The 22,797-nt window shown below is 40.5% G+C and overlaps 1 protein-coding gene across 1 annotated transcript in view; it reads left to right on the top strand.

Annotated features, from left to right (window-relative positions):
• The first annotated feature begins 10,762 nt into the window (after window positions 1-10,762).
• Window positions 10,763-22,797, top strand: part of LOC128733562 (neuroglobin-like) — a 108,609-nt gene continuing 96,574 nt past the window's right edge. The window contains exon 1 of the mRNA XM_053827220.1: window positions 10,763-11,490. Within this exon, the coding sequence (XP_053683195.1) occupies window positions 11,285-11,490 (206 nt within the window). The 5' untranslated portion in view covers window positions 10,763-11,284. The remainder of the gene's footprint in view (window positions 11,491-22,797) is intronic.

Here is a 22,797-nt window from a genome sequence, read left to right as displayed (position 1 = left end):
CACGTCAAGTTTACGTGAAAACATAGGTAATTCTCATCCATCACACTTTTCATGTAACATTTACGTGAATTGTTGGTAACTCGCACTCATACTAACCAATTTACGTGCGATCCCGGTAAGTTTTATTAATTTTCCCATTAACTAGTACATGAAATTCACGTAAGTTGCTGTACAGAAGTTTACATGATTTTTCACGTGAATGCGACATGTCGATTTTTTTGAGTGTATGCGATTATGGGCAGCACGTCACTGAAAAATATACAGACATGTGCATGCAAACATGTAGGTATGTGCAAATACATGTTTGAGTGTTCTATGATGAGTCGGAATTTTCTCTTATACCTATGCTGCCAAACTACAATTATTAGTGGGCAGTAAGTTATAGTCAGTAGCTGTCTCGTGTGTTGTTACTTCATTACTATTATTGTTTTTGCTAATGTTACAATTATAACCATCTTCACTATTGCTATCATTTCTGTTACTGTCACTTCTATTGTTTTGTTTTGGATAATTATTACTTTATTTTCTCATTTCCTTCCTTTATTAGAGTAATTTGTATGTCTTGTTTACGGCATCGCGTTTACGGCATGCAACTAACAATGTAAATTTATCATGAATGACGCTGCTTATCTCCCAGGGGCCCTCCTGATGGTGATGTGCTACTGTCGGAGAAACCATCAAAGTCGGACGGTGGTAACTCACCGCCGGACTGCTCCTCTCCATTCTCGCTGCTGTCTTCGCGGTCGGACTCAGCGAATCTCTCGAAAAGCTTTATAGCCTCAGGGGACATTATGTTTCTGTCTATTGCCCAATCCTGGTAGATTTTAACTGGAATTCTACTTCTACCTAGATCTTGTTAGAGTACAGCTCTTCAAGTAAAAGCAGGTGTTCGATTCTTTGGCTTTTTCAAGGGATATCGAAGGGCTACCCTTAATATACCATCATTCCCACTTCTTGAAAGATGGTCAGAGTGCTTAAAATATGGCCATGGAATTCGGATTTTGTCGCTTCAATCCTTACAGAGGGTTATCAACTTCGCTAACACCTTATTAAGTATTGCGTCGGTGACAGTTTGCAATTAAAACGGTATATATACATATCTTCAAGTGAAGTTCTACATGATCTACCATATCCTTAGTTACAGAAATGCTTCAATTTGACGACTATCTGAAGAGCATATCGACAAATTGGTTGTCTACCGCTACAAATAAGCAATTACTGCCACCGGGAATAATACGAGCGAGTGCCAGTTCCCATTATATCGCATTTGCTGTACTATTCGGAAGATCAAGTAGTTTTTTGATAGTGCTGAGCGATAATGTTGCTCTTGAATAATATTCCGTACAAAATATTCGGAAATTAACGCCAAATGATGACATGTAAAGAAGCGGCTATGGCTTTTCTTTTTCCTTTCCTTTATCTGTCTGATCTCTGTCGTTGCTTCCCACGGTGACCAGTACCTTGTCGTGAGGGGCAACGAGGGATCAGCTATTGGTTGAAGACGTTGGAGCGGACGACGTGAAGTCAACGTAGGCCCTAAGTTATTACGAATATACGAACAAGTCTGACACATGCAGAGAAGCGGATAAACAAAAGGAAGGAGAAGATCAAAATAAGTACATTCATTGTTATTGCTTATACAATTGTAGCGGATCTGCATAGAGTTAAGTTCTGTCATCTCTTCTTCCTACTCATTAATTCATAAGGCGCTAGCGTTGTCCGCACGGACTCTTTTATCATTATCACAACCACCTTCTCTCAGCCTTGGACAGACTTGGCTCTAACTGCCCCACCTCGTGCTGCAAACAGAACAGAAACAGAAACAGAATTGCTAATGTCCGCATTTTTTCGAAAGCGGATGACTGTGCACCGATAACATCTTAAAAAATATCGCGAAATTTCAATTTCTGGCCCACAGTGAATGATATTGCCAGGTATTCTCTGAAATACACATTTGGGCAGATAGCTTCAACAATTCGCTACAAATTGGTATGCAAACTAATTGCAGATGGCTAAGATATTCGGATTTATCATCAGACAGTCTTTAACCTACAATCAGTTATATCTTATTAATTAATGCAGATAAAGCAAAGCAGTCTTCAGCAAAAATACTACTTTTTTATGTGCAAAATGTTTCCTAGAAAATCACATTGAGCTGTCTGTTGAAATAAACATGTTACAAGAAGAAATGTAATTTGAGGGGTCGTTTATAAACAAAGGTCTATTGCTGAAAATGGGTAAAAGGTAGAAGTTTGATATATTCAGAAAAAATACTTGAAACTGGTTAATCTTTAATATTTTGAAACCAAAAATGTGAAAAAAAATTACTCTAAAAGTTATTACTTAAATTGTTAAGCCTAAATATTGAATGACCCCTTCAAAAGATGCATCATTTTTTCATTCAAAAAGTTGCCGAAGACCACATTGTGCTGAGACATGCCGTTAAACTGCAAATATTTTTGTCCCGGAATTTTAATTTCTGACCCATAGTACACCGGCATCAGGAATAGAAGGGTCCAACGTGCTAGATGGCTCGAACAGGTTGAAACCGACTTGCGTGTGTTGAGACGTTCAATGAATTGGCGACGAGTAGCCCAGGACCAAGTACAGTGGAGACGAATTCTTGATATGGCAGAGCTACCGCGGCTTTATACTGCTAGGAGAAATATGCAGAGATATCTTTACTAAAGCTCCAAATGTCTAAAGTCAAAAGAATTAAAAACTCGAAGTCAAAATTCAAAACTAAAAAGCGAAACCTTAAAAGTCAGACATCAAAAGTCAAAGTATTAGGTAAAATTCAAATGCTAAAAGGGGATTATCAAAATAACTGTACCGGTTTGTGCCGAAGAGACTTTTATGACATTTTGAGAGAGATCGTAGTAAACTACGCGTGCGGATGGACGCGAAAAAATTTTCTGTCACGTTTTTCATAGATTTTCGAAAAAAAATTTGCAGCTGAATTTTTTTGAATAGTGTCGTGCTTAAGGAATATTGAATTCAAGTGAATTTCGATGTGAATGTCTATGCTGTAAAACTTCAGAATATTCAGCGGCTTATGCGAAACTGGACAGAAGTGAAAATTATAGTGAAATACCTTCTCCATACTCGAACTTGCTATCTGGAACTAACACCTTGAGGATCTGTTCCCGATATTTCTCGTAGAATGTGTCGTCGTGAACTGCGGAAAAAAGAATCCATCGTCTAAAGAAACGCGAGTACGAGGAGCACGTGCTTGCCGGCGCAGAGGAGCGATACGCCAGCAACGACACACGGAGTTTCTATAAAACGGTGAGAAGCAGGAATTTTGCCATGCCTGTGATGTGCAATGATAGTGCTGGTAACCTGCTTACCGACAAAACGGCGGTAGCAGCCAGGTGGAAGGAGCACTTCCAGACACTATTGAATGGAGAGGTAAATGAGGAGATCAGCAGGGACAGGATAGAAATTGTAAGCGATGGTCAAGCTGTGGAGCCACCAACACAGGAGGAGGTTAAGAAGGCAATCAGTGAGCTGAAAAACGGTAAGGCTGCTGGGAAGGACGGTATCCCGGCTGAACTTCTAAAAGCGGGGAGCGAGCGGCTGTACGAAGCAATCCACCGGATCATTGTCAGGATCTGGGAGGAAGAACAAATGCCGGAGGAGTGGTTGGATGGCCTCATTTGCCCAATTTTCAAAAAGGGACATCGAATGGAGTGTAAAAACTATCGAGGAATTACATTGCTCAATTCTGCCTACAAGGTGCTTTCCCGTATCCTGTTCTGCAGACTGAGACCGTTAGCGGAGTCCTTCGTCGGCGAGTACCAAGCTGGTTTTCGTGAGGGTCGCTCCACGACGGATCAGATGTTTACCCTGCGCCAGTTGCTAGACAAGTTCCGGGAGTACAACTTGCAGACACACCATCTGTTTGTGGACTCTAAAGCGGCGTACGATTCAGTTAAACGAAATGAGCTGTGGCAGATAATGCTAGAACATGGTTTTCCGACGAAACTAGTTACGCTGATTCGTGCGACGCTGGATGGATCCAAATCATGCGTTAGAATAGCGGGTGAGACCTCAGCTGCTTTCGTGACGTTGGATGGACTGAAGCAAGGGGACGCACTCTCTAACCTGCTATTCAACATTGCCTTGGAAGGTGCATTACGAAGAGCAAACGTGGAAAGGAATGGAACTATCATCACGAAATCTCACATGCTTCTTGGTTTTGCGGATGACGTCGATATCATCGGAATCAACCGTAGAGCAGTAGAAGAGGCCTTTAGGCCCTTTAAAAGGAAAGCTGCGAGATTGGGACTTACCATTAATACCGCCAAAACGAAGTACATGGTTGCTGGTAGGGAACGTGGGAGCTCAAGTGGTGTTGGTGCCGAGGTGGAGTTAGATGGGGAACGATATGAAGTAGTGGAGGAATTTATATACCTTGGTACACTCGTGACATGTGACAACGATGTAAGCCGCGAAGTGAAACGACGAGTTGCAGCCGCGAATCGGGCTTTCTACGGATTACGTAGCCAGCTGAAGTCCCGTAGCTTGCAAATTCGCACAAAACTGGCGCTCTACAGAACACTAATCCTCCCGGTGGCCCTTTACGGACACGAATCATGGACGCTAAAGGAAGCTGATCGGCGAGTGCTTGGGGTTTTTGAGCGTAAAATTCTGCGATCTATACTTGGTGGCAAAATGGAAAATGGAGTGTGGCGCAGACGCATGAATCACGAGCTGTACCAAGTATACAAATATGCTGATATAGTGACGGTAGTGCAATGTGGCAGGCTGCGGTGGGCAGGACACGTGGCCAGAATGCCCGCCCAAGTAACAATTTGGGTTTTATTACACTCTTATGGTGACTTTCAAGACCAAAATTGGTCTTGAAGAACACCATAAGAGTACAATAAAACTCACATTGTTACTTGGGCGGTGAAAGAGTAGCCAAAACTATTTTCAGCAGAGAACCAGGAAGAGGCCGTAGACTCCGAGGCAGACCCCGCACCCGGTGGGTGTGTGCTGTCAAAGACGATGCACGTTCAGCTGGTGTTCGTGGGGATTGGAGAACGGCAGCCCAGGACCGACGGTACTGGAGGACTATAATTCGTTCGGCGCAGGATCGGTAACGGACCGTTGCCACTAAAGTAAAGTAAGTATGGACGATTCCACTGACATCGATTGGCAATATAACCTGACTACCAGATTTGAAATCGGGTGAGGACGTTCCTTATACACTGAAGTCGCTTTTTACGCGACTATTTTTACGCGAATTTCGGAATTTACGCGGTTTTCGGAATTTACGCGGTTATTTTTTCAGCAGTTTTCGGAATTTACGCGGTTTTCGGAATTTACGCGGTTTTTACGCGATTTTCGAAATTTGGGCGGTTTTTTACGCGGTTTTGATTTATGCGGGACCTATCCTTCGCGTAAAAAGCGACTTGAGTGTATTTATTTATTCTTTACATACTCTACTGTGAAATCAAAGGGTAATGTATGACAAGTTTGGAGTCTTCTATTTTCCCGGAGGGTAGAGTTTTCGATTCTACGGACATCTTGTTTCGAAGATTCTTGAACCAGTTATTCTACGACAATTTTTATGTGACGGTGAAGGCGAATTTTGTTATACCCACAGTTATTATTAAATTAATTAATCTACCGTTGGGTTGCTGGTGTATTTTATATATTTTCAGTGAGCGAAAAAAGGTGCTATAGCCTTGGCCAAAAACAGCCGGGCTTTTGGTCTAAATACCGTAAGTTCATCCCCGAGGGTCCGGAGTTTCAGTATTATTAGCAAAAATACTCCCAACGAAACAAATTTACAATTAATCAGAAACGGTTGGTACGAGACGTCCCTGTTTCTTCTTCCCCTGTTGATTTTAAAATGCATCCATGTATGAATAACTTATTCACACAAGATTTATTTCTTATAATCCTCTTTGCGGCAATACTTCACAGTTGGTCTGGCCGATTAAACGTTTGCAATATATCTCTGATATTTTGCAAATGTTAATACAGACTGTAACAAGTACATGGTTGATGATTTGTAAATACTTTTGCTGATAGTTATTTAGTTTCGTCAGTTTATTTATTTATAATTAATTTGTTTATTTCAATAATTGTTTCCTGCTGTAAATAGTATTTGCGATAATCACTTATTTTGTTAATCTAATTAGTTTGTTAATATTAATTAATTTGTTAAACGTTTGAATATATTTAATCTGGTTGAGCAACTAATATTAAGCAAAAATCCTTACGATGGTACACCGCAAGCAAGGCAGCGGTCGAAACATATCTAAAAATTATATAAATGAGTTCCCTTACATTCGCCTGCGATAATTTGCTTTGACCGCCGATGCGACCGATGCGATAAGAGGATTGACCTTGCCGAAAAAGTCTAATGACCTTTGCGCTGTCGGGAGAGAGTTTGCTTCTTTACTCTATCCTTTGGGAAAGGTCAGTTAGCCTGGCGATAACCGCTCGCAAGAAGAAAATGATCTTCGCTGAGATTTGTCCTTCGTGCTTTTTGATGCGATCAGAGATTTTCGCCAAACAGCCTCCGGTAGCGTCGTGTTACCTGACGGTTAATCTGAGGATCCCGATGCACTGATATTTCATTTCAGTTTGACTAGTGGAAGAGGTAGGAGTGATCTAAACTTTTAACCGGTCGTGATTTTCAAAGGTGATAAAGAACATGAAATTCTTTTACAAGTTAGCTAAGTCATTTTTGCGTTCCCACAGAAAGTCAGGTTGTGTGCGCGAATATAAGCTCTTGTGTGCATCTGTGCTTATTAAGGTAAGCCGCGAATTTTGGTTCTATGGGCGAGCGGTGTGTAAAAATGCCACGTGCGGGCAAATGTATTTCAATTATCAGATTCGCGGAGATACAACCCAGCTACACTATCGTCATCCATCTGCGACCGCTCCTGTTTCCACCGTCAACTGTAACCCTTGCCCGGCAGCACGGAAAACCGGAAAAGGATCGCTACCGTTACATCGCGTCCTAGCGGATATCCAACCCGCTTAGACGGTCATCAAAAACCCGTCTACGTTCTTCAGTTTCGGCCGGCTCGGCGTGTGCAGCACGCTAAGCAAATTTATCTAGAAGGGATCCGCGTGGGGCGGATCAGATCGATGGTTTGATCGCCTATCCCGACAGCCGCAGCAGCAGAGAAGTAGAGTGATGTCGCCATTTTGACCACCGAGAGCCGCCATCGCTAAAACTATCCAGCACCCGCAAGTAAACCTCATGTAAATCCGGTTTTGAGTGAGTACAAACTTTTGATTAATTTGTCCATGCGCATGCGACCGAAATAGGGCCGCGACCCTAAAGCACACAGCAGCAACTGCTACCAATAGAATCGTACCACCACCCAACACAAAAGGGGGAATGAAAAGTTGATCGCACACCGCACGCAGTAGATAGCTAGCAGAATGGGAACGAAATAGGGGAGAGTAGAGACAGACTAGGCCTAGTGATAGAATGCAAATCGAAATCGAAGAAATGTAAACCAGTCTCGGAGGTGAATATGCGTAAAGCGAAATTACTGCTAGAATAAATGTTTGTTAGGTACCACGAAAGTGACTATTTATGAAGTTAACGCTCTCCCGTCTTAGCATCTTGTGAAGGGGTTTCATGTTGTTCGGTTCGCTGTAGTTTTCTAAAGATTTGTTTCTGTTTTTTTTTTTACTGGGGAGGCTGACCCTTAATTCAGCCAAGATAACTCCCAATTCACCATTGGGCAGATTGAAGTGGAGATTGGGGCCGGACCAGTGATGAGAATAACCCTCATTGAATCTGTTTTGCAAAGTTGAAAATCGTGTCTTAAGGCGTGAGGGTCACTGGAAGGCTAGATCATTTGACGCAAATCTCTGCGGAGTATTGCGAGTCGCTGTTTGAGTCAGCTAACTTGCTTCCTTTCCCGAGTTAGGGATAAAAAGGAACCTTCCCCCGAAAGGTCTCAGGCTGGGCAATCTTTAAACACGGCGGGTGGTCTCTCATTAGAGAGTGGCGCTTAAGCCACCCGCTTAGCATCGGGGAGCAAATCGGCTGGCCAGTTACAAGACAAGAAAATAATTTGAAACATTTCTATGATTAGAAATAATTAAAATTATTTCCAGGAATCCTTTATTGTGGCAGTGTTGGTATCAATAAGAAATAAGAAATAAGAAATAAGAAGAGAATTTTATGACATTTTGAATGGGGGGACTTAAAAACAATAGGTGTTTTAAAAATTTGCTGTCTCCCATTTTCCTGGAAAATTCCGAGGGAGACTTTCGGATTTTCTCAAATATTGCTTAATATATGTCATGTTTACAACTCATGAACCAACCATCGTAGAACAAATGTTTTTTTTATGAAAATGCAGGAAAATTGTCTCTACAATCTAGGAAAAATATCAGTTGGAAAAGTTCCCATAAAACTTTTCACGGCGGTGAAAACCACCACAGAAAAGCTGGAAAGCCCATGTTCTAATTCTTAGAATTCTGCTTGTTTGTAAAATTTTATAAAAATATTTTCTGAATAGAGCTTGACACAATCAATTTAAATTCTCAGTTTGTGAATTAACCAAACGAAATTGAATCCCTTCTCATCAAAGTATTTCCTGTGTTTGATTATTGGCCACAGAAATTGCTAAAACAATAAACAAGGTTCTCATATCGACCGAAAGCCAGAAACTTCTGTCGTCAATACTAACAGCATTACTGTTCCAGCGAACAATCTGTCGAGTGTTCAATCGCAAACTCCGCTCAACCAACCTGCCTGCATGCTTGCTAACCTCGTTTCAAAACGAAGACCGACCGTTTGATTAATTCCCATACACTGCCGGTTTGAACCAAGAAACAACAACTGCGCTGGAAGGCAATTGGAAAACTTTCTCGAAAAAGAAACCGATTCCTAGTATTGAATTGACCTATTGAATCGGTTCGACCCCGAGAACGCACCGGAATTTAGGTTTGTTTTTATTTGATTTAACGGCAATGTGAAAGTCAATTCAATGTTACGTTTTCATTTCTACAAAGTGAATTGGTTTTAGAACCGTAGACGAAAATAATTCTTTGCAACCGTCAAAGTACTGCAGCAGAACATGCACCAATCGAAGCAACAACCGAACGACGCAACAGATAATTCCCCGAGCTCGTCACACTTATTGCATTATTTTTCTATATATTTTCAGCTCAATTACACATTCACCAGGATCAATTGCCATCGTCGAATCAATTTTGTTGCTTCACCCCGGGTTGTCGTAAATCACCGTGCGCCTCCGCCGTCCTCTCCCGCATGCAAGTAGGCTATGCGAAAGCATACACATGGTCACTCACCGTCATCATCAACCCCCTCACTCGATGACAGTGTACACGAAGCGAGACACTCACGCCCAGCCGGAGATTCATTCTGCCTTCTGATCTGAGTGTACTGTGGTAATGAGAAGCATGCGCACCGTCACTCACCGCCCGCCAGCCAGCTGGGTGGCAGAGGATACCACCGACCGAATAATCACGGTGATTAGTTTGGAATGAACGTCGAGCGCGATTGGACGCGAAGTGTGCGCTAGCGGTAACGGTTAGTGTCTGTCTGTGTTCAAAGTTGCCGGGACGCCTGCTTCGAAGTGGGAGTGCGCTGCAGTACCTAGTTCCCAGCAAACGGGCAGCCTAATTTTGTCCATCTATACGAAGCATTTTACTTTAACCGGGCGCGTGTGCTGACGACGCTGATCGTCGTGGTTTGTTTGGCCGCTGTTACTGCTCCTGCTGCTGTGAGTGAGAAGTTTCATAACAGAAGAGTGCACCCACAAAAAGGCACACGGCGTGTGTAAGTGAGCAGTGCTCTTGCAAAGCAGCTGTGGGAATAAAAGAAGGAAGCCACCGACGAGAAAGGAAATTAAGTTCGGAAAATCAATTTCGGTGAAGCAGCAGCCAGCAGCTCCGATGATGACGACGGCAACGACGACGACGACGACGGCGATGATGACGATGATGATGGTTATGAATGTCGATGGCAGCAGGAGAAAAAAATGAGGTCCTTCGTAAAAGGCATTCCGTTGAATAGCTCACGTACGGCTTGTTGAGATTTTCTGCATTTTGCTGGAAAACAACTTAAATTCAGTTCAGTTTTTGTAGAGGAGGATTAAAGCTCGCCGGTGGGGATGTGTCGTACCGGAGAGGACGTTTGATCAAGTCTTCACTGACCTGTCAGCTGTCAGTGAACTTGTTTCGTGTCCAAATTTCAAATGTCTGGTTTACTTTGATTGGGTTTTGAGCGTTTGAAATTAAATAAAAGACATAACGCAAAAAAAATAAACAACACAGGATCGTCCTTTTGCCATCATCGAGTGCACGTACCGTCGTCTCGACGGTACGTTTGAAGTACACACGACCGCCGAGATTTGATGTATTTGGCAGTACCATCGTCAGCAGACGTGAGTTACGTCGTCCTCGCCATCACCGTCGTCGCCGTCGTTGTCGTCGTGCTCGTCGTAGACGAGGAAATCAGATTTTCATTCATGAATTCAGCCTTGAGGGAACAGCTTACGACTGGAAGCTATTTATCAATTCTTTAAAACTCGACCGACCATCGTGTGGGACGTGTGGTCCGGTTGGTAAACGTACGCCACCGGGCAGTCGCGGGCACCAGCACTAGCAAACGAGGTGCGTAACGCCAGGAGAACTATTTCCGGTCTGTGGCTGCTAGTGGGTGTTTTTAATCGCATCTGGTCCGCTTCAGGACTTGACTCGACATATATTCCAGGGCTGCGTTTTTTTTTGTGTGCACCAACCGATCCGCGAGAGTGAGAGTTTGAGCGAAAATTGCATGTCCCGACTAGACGTGGAATACAATCAGTTTTACTGTGGCGCCCACATCTGCCACGTATAGCTACAGGAAGTGGTGCTATCTCTTCCTGCAGGATACCCCCGGAGAGCGAGTGTGTTTGTGTGTCTGCAGTTACGTGAGTCAGTAAGGTCTCACAAGATTCGTGATATTATATTTCTCTGGAGGTAGAAAGTGTTATTTTGCAATTACTATAAGTGCAACAGCTGAAGTGAAGTGAACCGTCGTATCATGAGAAGAGGATAGCTAATTAAATTCGCCCAGGTCTATGAAACCATAGTTTGTGGGAAACGTTGTTCCCATGATTTGATACAGCGTTCGCCTAAAAATAGCAGCATCACATGAAAAAAGGATAACATCGGAATGGCGCGGTGCTTTTGTGAAAAAAGAAAGGTTTCAGTGAAGTAACGTGAATCAAACCAGTCGGTAGTGCAATCAGCGGCGGTGAACAAAACACAAAATTAGCCGGTAACCATGGGTTGTGAACTGACCAAGCTAGCCGGTGGAACGGGCGGCAGCAGTTCCAAGGGGAATAATGCACTGCCCAGTTTGGACGCGGGTGGACCACCGCCAGTCGACAGCCGGCTGCCGCTCACTGCCAAGCAGAAGTACACCATGGTGGCCTCCTGGAAGGGCATCAGCCGAGCGATGGAACCCACGGGGGTTAACATGTTCATCAAGTAAGTCCGATAAATGCGCACACACACACACACCACAAGTCCAGCTTGATTTGGGATTCAATTAAGGAAAATCGTAACTGATTGCAGCCGCCGGTCCAAGAGGACTGGCAGATGATTACCGCACATTCATTCACTTAACCACGAAATTTCACCGGAAGGCTTCCACCTGCACGGTGCGATTGCTTCCGGTTGGAAAGTGGTCAAAGTTAGAAGTTTCTTCTATTTTTCTTCTTATGCCTCTAAAAGTTAAAAACGAAGTAAAGGATTCGCGGTTGCTTAGCAATCGTATCCATATTTCACATTTACATTCCAAAGCGTATACGCCTACTTTGATAATACCCATTTTAAAGCACGAATATTCAGCACTTCATCATCATACTCCAATTGTGTAGCACACAATTGCTTCCGAACCCATTAAGGATTATTAATGTCATCAAGCCGTCATCATAATGGCTGTTTGGAGAGTGGCAGTTGCGTATTAGACCGAAACTAACAGCTTCGGGATGACAGACAGACAAATGCATATTCCCAAGTTTGCTGTCGAAAGAGGAACATTGTTGTTAGCGAACGAATGGAAATGAATTGGCTTTCAGTCTTAATGGACGATGTGACCACGCAAAAGTACATTGAGGAGGTATCCTGGCATAGTTGCAATGCTTGAAAGTTTTTGGGAATTGAATTTGAAGCAGGGAAAGGTCATAACTTTAAAACAAAGTTCCCTGAACTTAAAAAAAACCAGACGTAGAATTATATTTCCCGCTCATTGAAATAATCCATCTATTCGATGCCGGATGAATTATATAAAAAGATACCTATATTCTCTCACCTTTCGAAAACATTCTCGAGACTTGGTTTGAAACTAAGCGAATACTATAAAAATGAGAACTATTTCCACACGCACCCAACATGGGTCGTAAAATTAAGCGTAATTTAACCCTCTTACGGGTAAGACCGTCTGGAGACGGCCTTCGCTTTTGGAGCTCCAGAGCCGCATACGAAATTTGTTTTTAATTGGCAATATGCAAAATGTGTTCAGAACAGATTTCTTGACATTTTGATACTAATATCATAACATTCTGACCATGCATTCAAAAGTTATCATTTTTCAAAAACAAAAATTCCGAAAAATTCCGAAAATAATTAATGCGCGAATATTCCCTTTTTTACTTTTGAAGGAAAAGAACATCTAGAACAAAATGATTGACCTAAACAATTTTTCTATGAGTAAATCTCATGCATTATTTTAATTTTGTAATATATCTGAATTGAAAAAATATCTGGGCAGAGTGTTAGATATGAAAAAAGAAAAGGAGAAATTGGACTTTTTCTTACCTGGCGCTCCTCCAGATAATTATTTTTGCATGAAAATCAGAACGTAAGGTTTTTTTGTGTGTACTTTCATGATAAAATAGTCATTAGCTTGATCGCATCGTTTTTACGGTGTTGCCCGTTAGAGGGTTAATACACATCCATCATATACCAATTATCTCTCTTTCTCACACAAATACACATATAAACATGCACATTTGCTTTACTTCTGAAATACATTTGTCTTACTTTTGGGACACAGTTGCCTTAACTTTTGGGCCTCATTTGCCTTACTTTTGTAACTCATTTGCTTTACTTTTGGGACACATTTGCTTTATTTCTGAAATACATTTGTCTTACTTTTGGGACACAGTTGCCTTAACTTTTGGGTCTCATTTGCCTTACTTTTGGAACACATTTGCACTATTTTTGAAACACATTTTTGCTTTAGTTTCGGGACACATTTGCCTTGCTTTTGGGACACATTGGCTTTGCCTTTGGAACACATTTGCCTTACATTTGGGACACTTTTACTTTACTCTTGAGACACATTTGGTTATCTTTTGGGATACATTTGCTTTACTTTTGGGTTACATTTGTCTTAACTTTTGGGACCCGTTTGATTTACTTTTGGAACACATTTGCCTTGTTTTTGGGACGCATTTGCTTTGCCTTCGGAACACATTTGGCTTACGTTTGGAACTCATTGGCCTTAACTTTTGGGCCACATTTGCCTTAAATTTTGAGACTTATTTTCCTTACTTTTGAGACGCATTATCCTTAGCTTTTTGGGTACATTTGGATTTGCCTTACTTCCGAAGCACATTTGCTGTAATTTTAAGGATTCATTTGCCTTACGTTTCATTTTGGAATACATTCGCCTTCGGTTCGCTTTTTCCTTAACTTTAGACTCATTTGCCTTGCTTTTGGAACACATTTACTTTAACATTTGGGACACATTTACCTTATTTTTGGGATACATTTTCCTTAACCTTTGAGACTTATTTGCCTTGCTTTTGGAACACATTTGCCTTAACTTTTGAGACACTTTTGCATTAACTTCTGGGATACATTTGCTTTATTTTTGGAACACATTTGCCTTAGTTTCGAGACACATTTACCTTACTTTCGAGACACATTTGCTCTACTTTCGGAACGTATTTTCCTTACTTTTGGGATACATTTACCTTATTTTTGGGACATATTTGACTCACTTTTGGGACACGTTTGCCTCAACTTTTGAGACTCATTTACCTTGCTTTTGGAACACATTTGCCTTAACTTTTGGGACACATTTGTCTTAACTTTTGAGACTTAATTGCCTTATTGTGGGGACACATTTTCCTTTGTTTCGAGACACATTTACCTTACTTCCGAGACACATTTGCTTTACTTTCGGAACATATTTTCCTTACTTTTGGGATACATTTGCTTTACTTTTGGAACATATTTTTCCTACTGTTGGGTCACATTTGCCTTAACTTTTGGGATACATTTATCTTATTTTTGGAACATAATTGACTTACTTTTGGGACACATTTGCCATTCTTTTAGAAAACATTTGCTTTATTTTTGGGAAAAACTGGCCTTAATTTTAGGACACAATTGCTTTACTTTTGGGACATATTTGCCATACCGTTGGGAGACATTTGCCTCACTTTTAGTACACATTTCTGCCTTAATTTTGGAGCACAACTACCTTACTTTTGGGACACATTTGCTTTACTTTTGGATTCCATTTGTCTTAACTTTCGGGACACGTTTGACTTACTTTTGGAACACTTGCCTTGCTTTTGCGACGTATTTCCTTTGCCTTCGGAACACATTTGCCTTACGTTTGGGACTCATTGGCCTTAACTTTTGGGCCACATTCACCTTAAATTTTGAGACTCATTTGCTTTATTTTTGATACGCATTATCCTTAACTTTTTGAACACATTTGCTGTAATTTTTAGGATTTATTTGCCTTACGTTTCATTTTGGAATGCATTTGCCTTGTTTTTGGGACACATTTTCCTTAACTTTTGAGAGTCATCCTCCTTACTTTTGGGACGCTTTTGCCTTAGTTTCGAGACCTATTTGCTACTTTCGGAACATGTTTTCCTTACTTTTGGGATATATTTGCCTTACTTTTGGGATATATTTGCCTTACTTTTGGGACACATTTTCCTTAACCTTTGAGATTCATTTGCCTTGCTTTTGGAACACATTTACTTTAACTTTTGGGACACATTTGTTTTAACTTTTGGGACTTATTTGCCTTATTGTGGGGACACATTTGCCTTAGTGTCGAGGCACATTTACCTTACTTTCGAGATACATTTGCTGTACTGTCGGAACATATTTTCCTTACTTTCGTGACATATTTGTCTTGCTTTTGAGACACATTTACCTAACTTTTGAGGCGCATTTGCCTTACCTTTGGAGCATGTTTTCCTTACGGTTGGGTCATATTTATCTTAACTTTTGGGACACATTTACCTTATTTTTGGGACATATTTGACTTACTTTTGGGGACACATATGCCTCAACTTTAGAGACTCATTTGCCTTACTTTTGGGACGCATTTTGCTTAACCTTTGAGACTTATTTGCTTTACTTTTGGGACTTATTTGCCTTATTGTGGGGACACATTTGCTTTAGTTTCGAGACACATTTGCTCTACTTTCGGAACATATTTTCCTTACTTTTGGGATATATTTGCGTTACTTTTGGAACATATTTTCCTTACTGTTGGGTAACATTTGCCTTAACTTTTGGGACATATTTACCTTATTTTTGGGACATATTTCACTTACTTTTGAGACACGTTTCCCTCAATTTTTAAGACTCATATGCCTTACTTTTGGGACGCATTTTGCTTAACCTTTGAGACTCATTTGCCTTGCTTTTGGAACATATTTGCCTTAACTTTTGGGACACATTTGCCTTATTGTGGGACACATTTGCCTTAGGTTCGAGACACATTTACCTTACTTTCGAGACACATTTGCTTTACTTTCGGAACATATTTTCCCTACTGTTGGGTCACATTTACCTTAACTTTTGGGATACATTTATCTTTTTTTTGGGACATATTTGACTTACTTTTGGTACACATTTGCCTTTCATTTAGGAAACATTTGCTTTATTTTTGGGAAATTTTTGCCCTAATTTTAGTACACAATAGCTTTACTTTTGGGACATATTTGCCATACTTTTGAGACATTTGCCTCACTTCTAGTACAGATTTTTGCCTTAATTTTGGGACACATCTACCGTACTTTTGGGGCACAGTTGCCTTACTTATGGGAAACATTTGCTTTACTTTCTCAACACATTTTCATTACTTTCGGGACACATTTGACTTGTATTTGGTCTACATTTGACCCACATTTGGCACACATTTGCCATACTTTCGCCCCACACAATTGAGCCAGATTTGGTACATGTTTAGAACATATTGGGCCAGTCTTTCTGTGGCCCACATTTGCCCTTACTTTTGGCACACATTCGGAATACCTTTAGCTTAGATTTGGCTCACATCTGCAGTACTTTTGACCCATATTTGCCTCACAAGTTTACCTTACTTTTGGGACACATTTGCCTTACTCTTGCACATTTTCAGTTCATTTCAATTCAATTTATTGCGACATTTGCCCCTATTTAGACTACCCCGATTTACACGATTATCACGACAGTCGAATCTCGCACACGATTTCGCTCAAGGAAAATGAAGTAAAAAAGGAGGGCAAGATGAAAAAAGAAGTCAAACTCATAAGTTGATTAAACTAAACGCCAGTCTAGTGTCAAATTAAGAGTGAAAAATGCGGTATGTTTCATTAAATGATTATCACAGTAGTCTAAATAGTCATAAAAGGGGCAATATATATAATATTCATATACTCATACATTAAACATATTTTATCTCTCTCACATACATCACTAGGCACATACACGCACACACACACACATGCACGCATGCATACACACACATAAACAAACACACATTTGGGATACAAACACGCACTTTTGGGACACACATACAATTGGGATACATTTGCCTTACTTTTGGGATACATGAGCATGAAAAAAGCTTTTGTAGTGAAATTTGTAACTTTTGAGACTCATTTACCTTACTTTCGCAACACATTTGCCATACTTTTCGGGTTTATTCGTCTCTCTTTTGGGACAAATTTGATTTACTTTTGGGACACATTTGCCTTAATCCTATCCTATTTCTATCTCAATCTAAGTGCTTTTTGCCTCCCACGATACAAGTAAAATAAAAATTAAATTAAAAAAAAAATTTGTGACACATTTGCCTAGCTATTGATAAACATTTATCTACTTTTAAGACACATTTATCTATTTTGGGACACATTTGGTTTCGGGAGACACTTACCTTACATGTGCAACACATTTTCCTCACTTTTAAGACACATTTGTCTTAACTTTTTGGACTAATTTACCTTACTTTTGGGACACATTGGCCTTACTTTTGAGATACGTTTTCCTTACTTTTGCGACATATTCGCCTTACCCTTTGGAAAACAGTTGTTTTAACTTTTAGAACACATTTGCTTTAACTTTTGGGACACATTTGCATTATTTTTTGGAAACACTTGCCTTTACTATCAGGACACATTTGCCTTAGCTTGTGGGACTCATTTGCCATACTTTTGGGAAACATTCACATTATCATTTGGAGCTCATTTACATTACTTTTGAGATACATTTGTCTTACTTCTAGGATACATGTGCCTTACCTATTAGGACAGAATCGCCTTACTGTTGGGCCACATTTGCCATCTTTTGGGACACATTTGCCTTACTTCTGGAACATGTTTACCTTACTTTTTGGATACATTTTGCTTTATTTTTGGGACACATTTAGCTTATTTTTGGGACAAATTTACCATTCTATATTTGACCCATATTGGGTATATATTTGGTCCATATTTGGAAGATATTTGCCACACATTAGGAATGTGTACCAAAATATGTGCCAAGTATGTTCAAACGGTATCCAAATGTGTACCAAATGGGGGCCAAATGTAGGCTAAGGGTCTATTCCGCGAGGTGAGTGACATGACACGGCAAATTTTGATCTCATTTACTGCCACTCGCGTTTCGTTCGGCGTTAATCGAGTCGAATTGAATGTCATTGGAGTTTTTAAAAGAACCTTTCGCGGCATGTTACTTGATTCGCAGAACATCGAAACAAATGCGAGTGGCGGCACAGCAAATTAGGGCTTTTGACGACACTTGCCTGGCAGAATAGGCCCTATATTATGCCACAGTTTGAACACATTGGGCACATATTTTGGTACACCTGTGGTTCAAATTTACCACAGTTTTAGACTATATTTGGTCCGCAACAAGCTTTTTTTTATTGAAGGATTTTGTAGTACATTGTAGCCCAGGTAACAATGTGAGTTTTATTGTACTCTTTTGGTGGCCTTCAAGACCAATTTTGGTCTTAAATGCCATCATAAGAGTGTAATAAAACCCAAATTGCTACTTGAGAGTAGTTTTGCTATATATTTTACTCACATTTGGCATACACTTGCCTTACTCTTTATTTGGTCCACATTTGTCTTACTTTTGGGATACATTTGTCTTACTCTTGGGACACATTATTCAATTTATTTATATCCTAATGGTCTTTTTTAAGGAGTAGGGAAAAGCCCATAAGAGTAAATCTCTTCCAGGTTTCCTCTCCAACAGACATAAAACCGCCTCATCTTTTCTAAATTTTCCTTTAATTAATTTCACTTCTAGTGAGTATTTGCTCTTTGAAGGTAGTGTTAGTCGATTTTTGCACAACGTGCTAATGAATCAACATGTATTTAGTTTTTGATAAAATCAAACAATTGCAAATTCGTGAGAAATAGAAGAAGTGTAGCCCAATCATGGTATCCTTGGTAGGAAGCAGATGTCTCGTCAGCAAAGAGCGCAGTTTTCCTTGAAGGGTTAGCTTGGCCAAGTCGTTGATAAATATTAAGAACAATAATGGCCCAGATTACTACCTTGAGGCACAGCAGTAGACATGATTTCCAACGAGCTTTTACATTTGCATTACATTTGAGATGCATTTGCCTTACTTTGACACACCTTTAGCCTGCATTTGGCTCATGTTTGACTCATATTTGGCATACATTTGATCCATATTGGGAAGATATTTGCCACACATTCGAAAGACTTTTAGCCACGTTTAGGACATACTTGGTACACATTTGACACAAAATTAGCATACATTTGAGGTGCATTGTGCTCAAATTTGGTGCACTTTTGGTCCACATTCGACGTACATTTGGTTCACATTTACCTTTCTTTCCCCACCTATTTAGTACACATTTGGCATGTATTTGGCACACATTTGTTACCATTCGCCTTTCTTTTGACACACCCACATTTGGCATACATTTGGCCCACATTCGAAACATATTTGACCCACATTTAGCCTATATTTTGCGCACGTTTGCCTTACTTTTGGCACATATTTGGTACACACTTAGTATACATTTGGCCCACATCTATTTGGTACACATTTGGCACATATTTTAACCACATTTCGCACATATTTGGGACTCATTCACCTTACTTTTGGAAAGTTTGGGACATTTGACATACATTTGGTCCACATTTACCTTACTTTCGTCACACTTTTGACCCACATTTGCTATACATTCACCTTATTTTTAGCCTCGTTATGATGCTGGTTTAAAAAGCCGGTCATCATATGTTCGAAACTCAACTGACGGGTGCGATCGTTATCCCGCAATTGTCCCGTACTCTAGCAACCGGCTGCGAGGTCGGTCGATAAAGAATAGTCAAATCTTAAAAGAATCTAAGTCCATAGCTTTGATTCACTTTGACCCCAATTTGTCCTCTACATGTCCACATTTGGAACATATTTGGGCCATATTTGGTCAATATATGAATCACATTGGGTTTAACCCACATTTGGAACATATTAGGTGCACATTTGCTATTCATTTTATCGCTCATATGGTTCACATTTGTCAAACATATATCCAGCACTTGCGGGATTTTGACTGCTTTGTCCATTATTTTAAAATTTCAAAGTAGATAGTAGTAGATTTGGTACATATTTAACAAAAATTTGGCAAACATTCGGCCCACATTTGACTCACTTTTGCCTTACAAAATTGGGCCACATGTGGTACACATTTGGCCCACATTCGGAAATTATTTGGCCTACATTTAGCCTACATTTCATTTGTTCAATATTTGCCATAGTTGGTATTCACTTAGTATACATTTGGACCACATCTAGAACACTTTTGGCCCACATTAACCTTTCTTTCGGCACCCATTTGGCCTACATTGGCTAACTTTTGGCACATATTTGGCTCACAGTTAGTGTACTTTTGACTCACAAGTGGAGCAGATTGGCGCAAACTTGACAGACATTTGGCCAAATTGGCCCTCATTTAGCCCACATTCAGCTATTTTAGCTCACATTTAGCTCTTTACATTTTTATGTGGCACAGCGATATATAGAGGAACTGACTAAACCGCGCATTACATGTTTAAGCCCAACGAAGAACTTTTAAATATGGTTAAAATGATCTGCTTGAGCGCTATTCGTTTGTAACTGAAATGAACCAAATAAATTGCGGCTGGCGCGAGAAAACCACGGAAGTACGGCCTTGTTTAGGTAGTGAAAACTGACGGTGTGCTTAATGAAGCGGGAATTGACTGTCAAGGACCTGCTTTAATTTCAGATTGATCGTTTTAGAAATTCCAGTTTTGTACTCGGTAGTATACGAAATAATGTTTGTACCGTGGCATATGCGCTTGTCTCACACGATAACGTTAAAGTTAGTTTCTCCAGTTAAAAGTTAGTTCAAAGAGAAAATTTGTTTTTTTCTATCATGTTTCTTGTTCTTTCTGCCATGAATTTGGCCTTATTCGAAAGGGGTCCAGAGGTCCGTGAACTTTCAACTTCGTCTGCGGCTTGCCAGCGAAGATCAGGTACTTTATATAGGCTCACAAAAATGGTCTAAAGTGTTGTTAAATGGCATGCTCTTGGATATTAATTCACGTGTCCCTTACACGAAATTATTCGTTCGCTAATCGTTGGCCTCAATAAACCAATCATAAGAACAGTAGTCAATATATGGAATTAACATAACATCGATGAGCACTGTCTGGGGGATGGCCAGAAAAATGCGAAATTGAAATGATTTTTTGTTGGCAGAACTTCGGGGTGACAATAACTTAAGAAATCGTACCTTTTTGGGATGAGACCAAGTGGAGCAAGCCCACACGATATAGCACAAATCCCAAACTCTGGTGAATTTGAGGTTGTGGCCTATTTCAGAATTTTTTAAAGAATTAATCTCGAGAGTACTATAAACGTTGGAATATGTTCAGCTGAATTACAGAAATGCAGTTAGCATAGCATCGATGTATCGCAAGTGGAAGTATGAAACTACTACAAACTAAAAAGCGACGAGCTTAGGCTGTCTGCTAAAATTCATCAAATCAACTACAAGATTTAATTTGACAGATTTGCGCAACACCGCACCCATTGTGCGGCACTGTTTCGTAACATCCTCGTAACACTTCACACCGGCTTCCCGCTCCAGTCTGTAGAAAACAATCAATCCAAATCCCACTTCCCCCGGAGGGGGCTTGGCAATGAACAACGTCTTCCGTGAGGCTAAATTGGTTTGTGTGGTAAACCGTGACAGGAACCGCACCGTTTTGTATTGTAGGTACACCATATTGAAAGCAAATCTCCGGCACAGATTCCACAGTTGTTCGCACACAGGACAGTGGTGGTAGGGGGGAAAACTCTCATCCCCTGTCCTGTCGGATGATTGTCTGAACTGACTGACTGACTGCCCGTCCGACCGACCGACCGACGGACTGTGGTCGCCATCTGTTTGTGTCTCTTTGTGTGCACCTTTATGTCTCCTTAGTCGGGGACGAGATGTTTACGGAACATGTTCAACTAACCATCCAAATGGGACCAGTGTGGGATAAAGTCTTCAGGATACCATGCCGACTGTCCCCCATCCCCCCTCCACGTCTCTCTGTAATGTGTTGAATACCTGGTTCTGCTGTAATGTGTTGAATACCTTAAACCGGGGTGCTAGAAAAATTGTTGGCCAGTAGCCAAGCTGGCGTTTACCATCAAAACATAATCCAAGCGCAAGCAGCCAGCCGACTCGACGTCGAATTAATGACCCCCTCTGGTTTGCATTTGAATCGAAATGCTCGTGCTTTCGTTCTTACTTTCTTTCCCATAATCCAACAACCTGCACAAAGGGACACTTTTTTGTGGTTCCTTCGTGACAAAAATTTGACCGCTTTCAGGGTCACGACGGGACAACACACCTGCGGCATGCGAATGTCGCTCTCCTTTATCGATCCTCGTTACAGTCGTCAGGGGTGAGCTAAAATTAGGTGTCTACCAGTGCAAAATGGAACTCGGATTATGACGGTCTGCTGTAGGAGTTTCGTTTTAACACAGTTCATGGAGTTTTCCTAGAATTTTTAAATATGGCTGAACATTACTGAAAATCAGTTGAATAAATATTTAAAATAAAAAAATCAATCACAAAGGAAGCCATAGAAAAAATGTCGAAAATGTCAACAATGTTTTCAATAACAAATCCAAATCCGCATCGAAAATGGCACTCAAACTCATCATCTGGCTTATATAGAGCTACTGCCAATATCCATTGAAATTAAATTTTAAAACTTTTTATTTACTCATTTTACATCTGTAGTAAACAAAACGATAAATGTTGTTATTCCTAGATATATTGCACTCCTGCCAATAAATGTGTACCTTTATTGCTGCCCATACGGGTTTGATGCTCTCGCATCGTAAATACATAGTAGGCCGCTATGCGGCACTGTTGCTATAGCAGAATTATTGTTTGCGTATTGTGGAATTTTCATCCAATGCAACTGTTTCAAAATTTTGGAGCATCAGACACCTAATAGTAAAATTTATATTCAGTTTTTAATGTTGGA

Source organism: Sabethes cyaneus, chromosome 2 (assembly GCF_943734655.1).
Source record: "Sabethes cyaneus chromosome 2, idSabCyanKW18_F2, whole genome shotgun sequence".
NCBI lineage: Eukaryota > Metazoa > Arthropoda > Insecta > Diptera > Culicidae > Sabethes > Sabethes cyaneus.
Note: the sequence above shows the minus strand (reverse complement) of the source record. Positions and strands in the feature narration are given on the sequence as shown.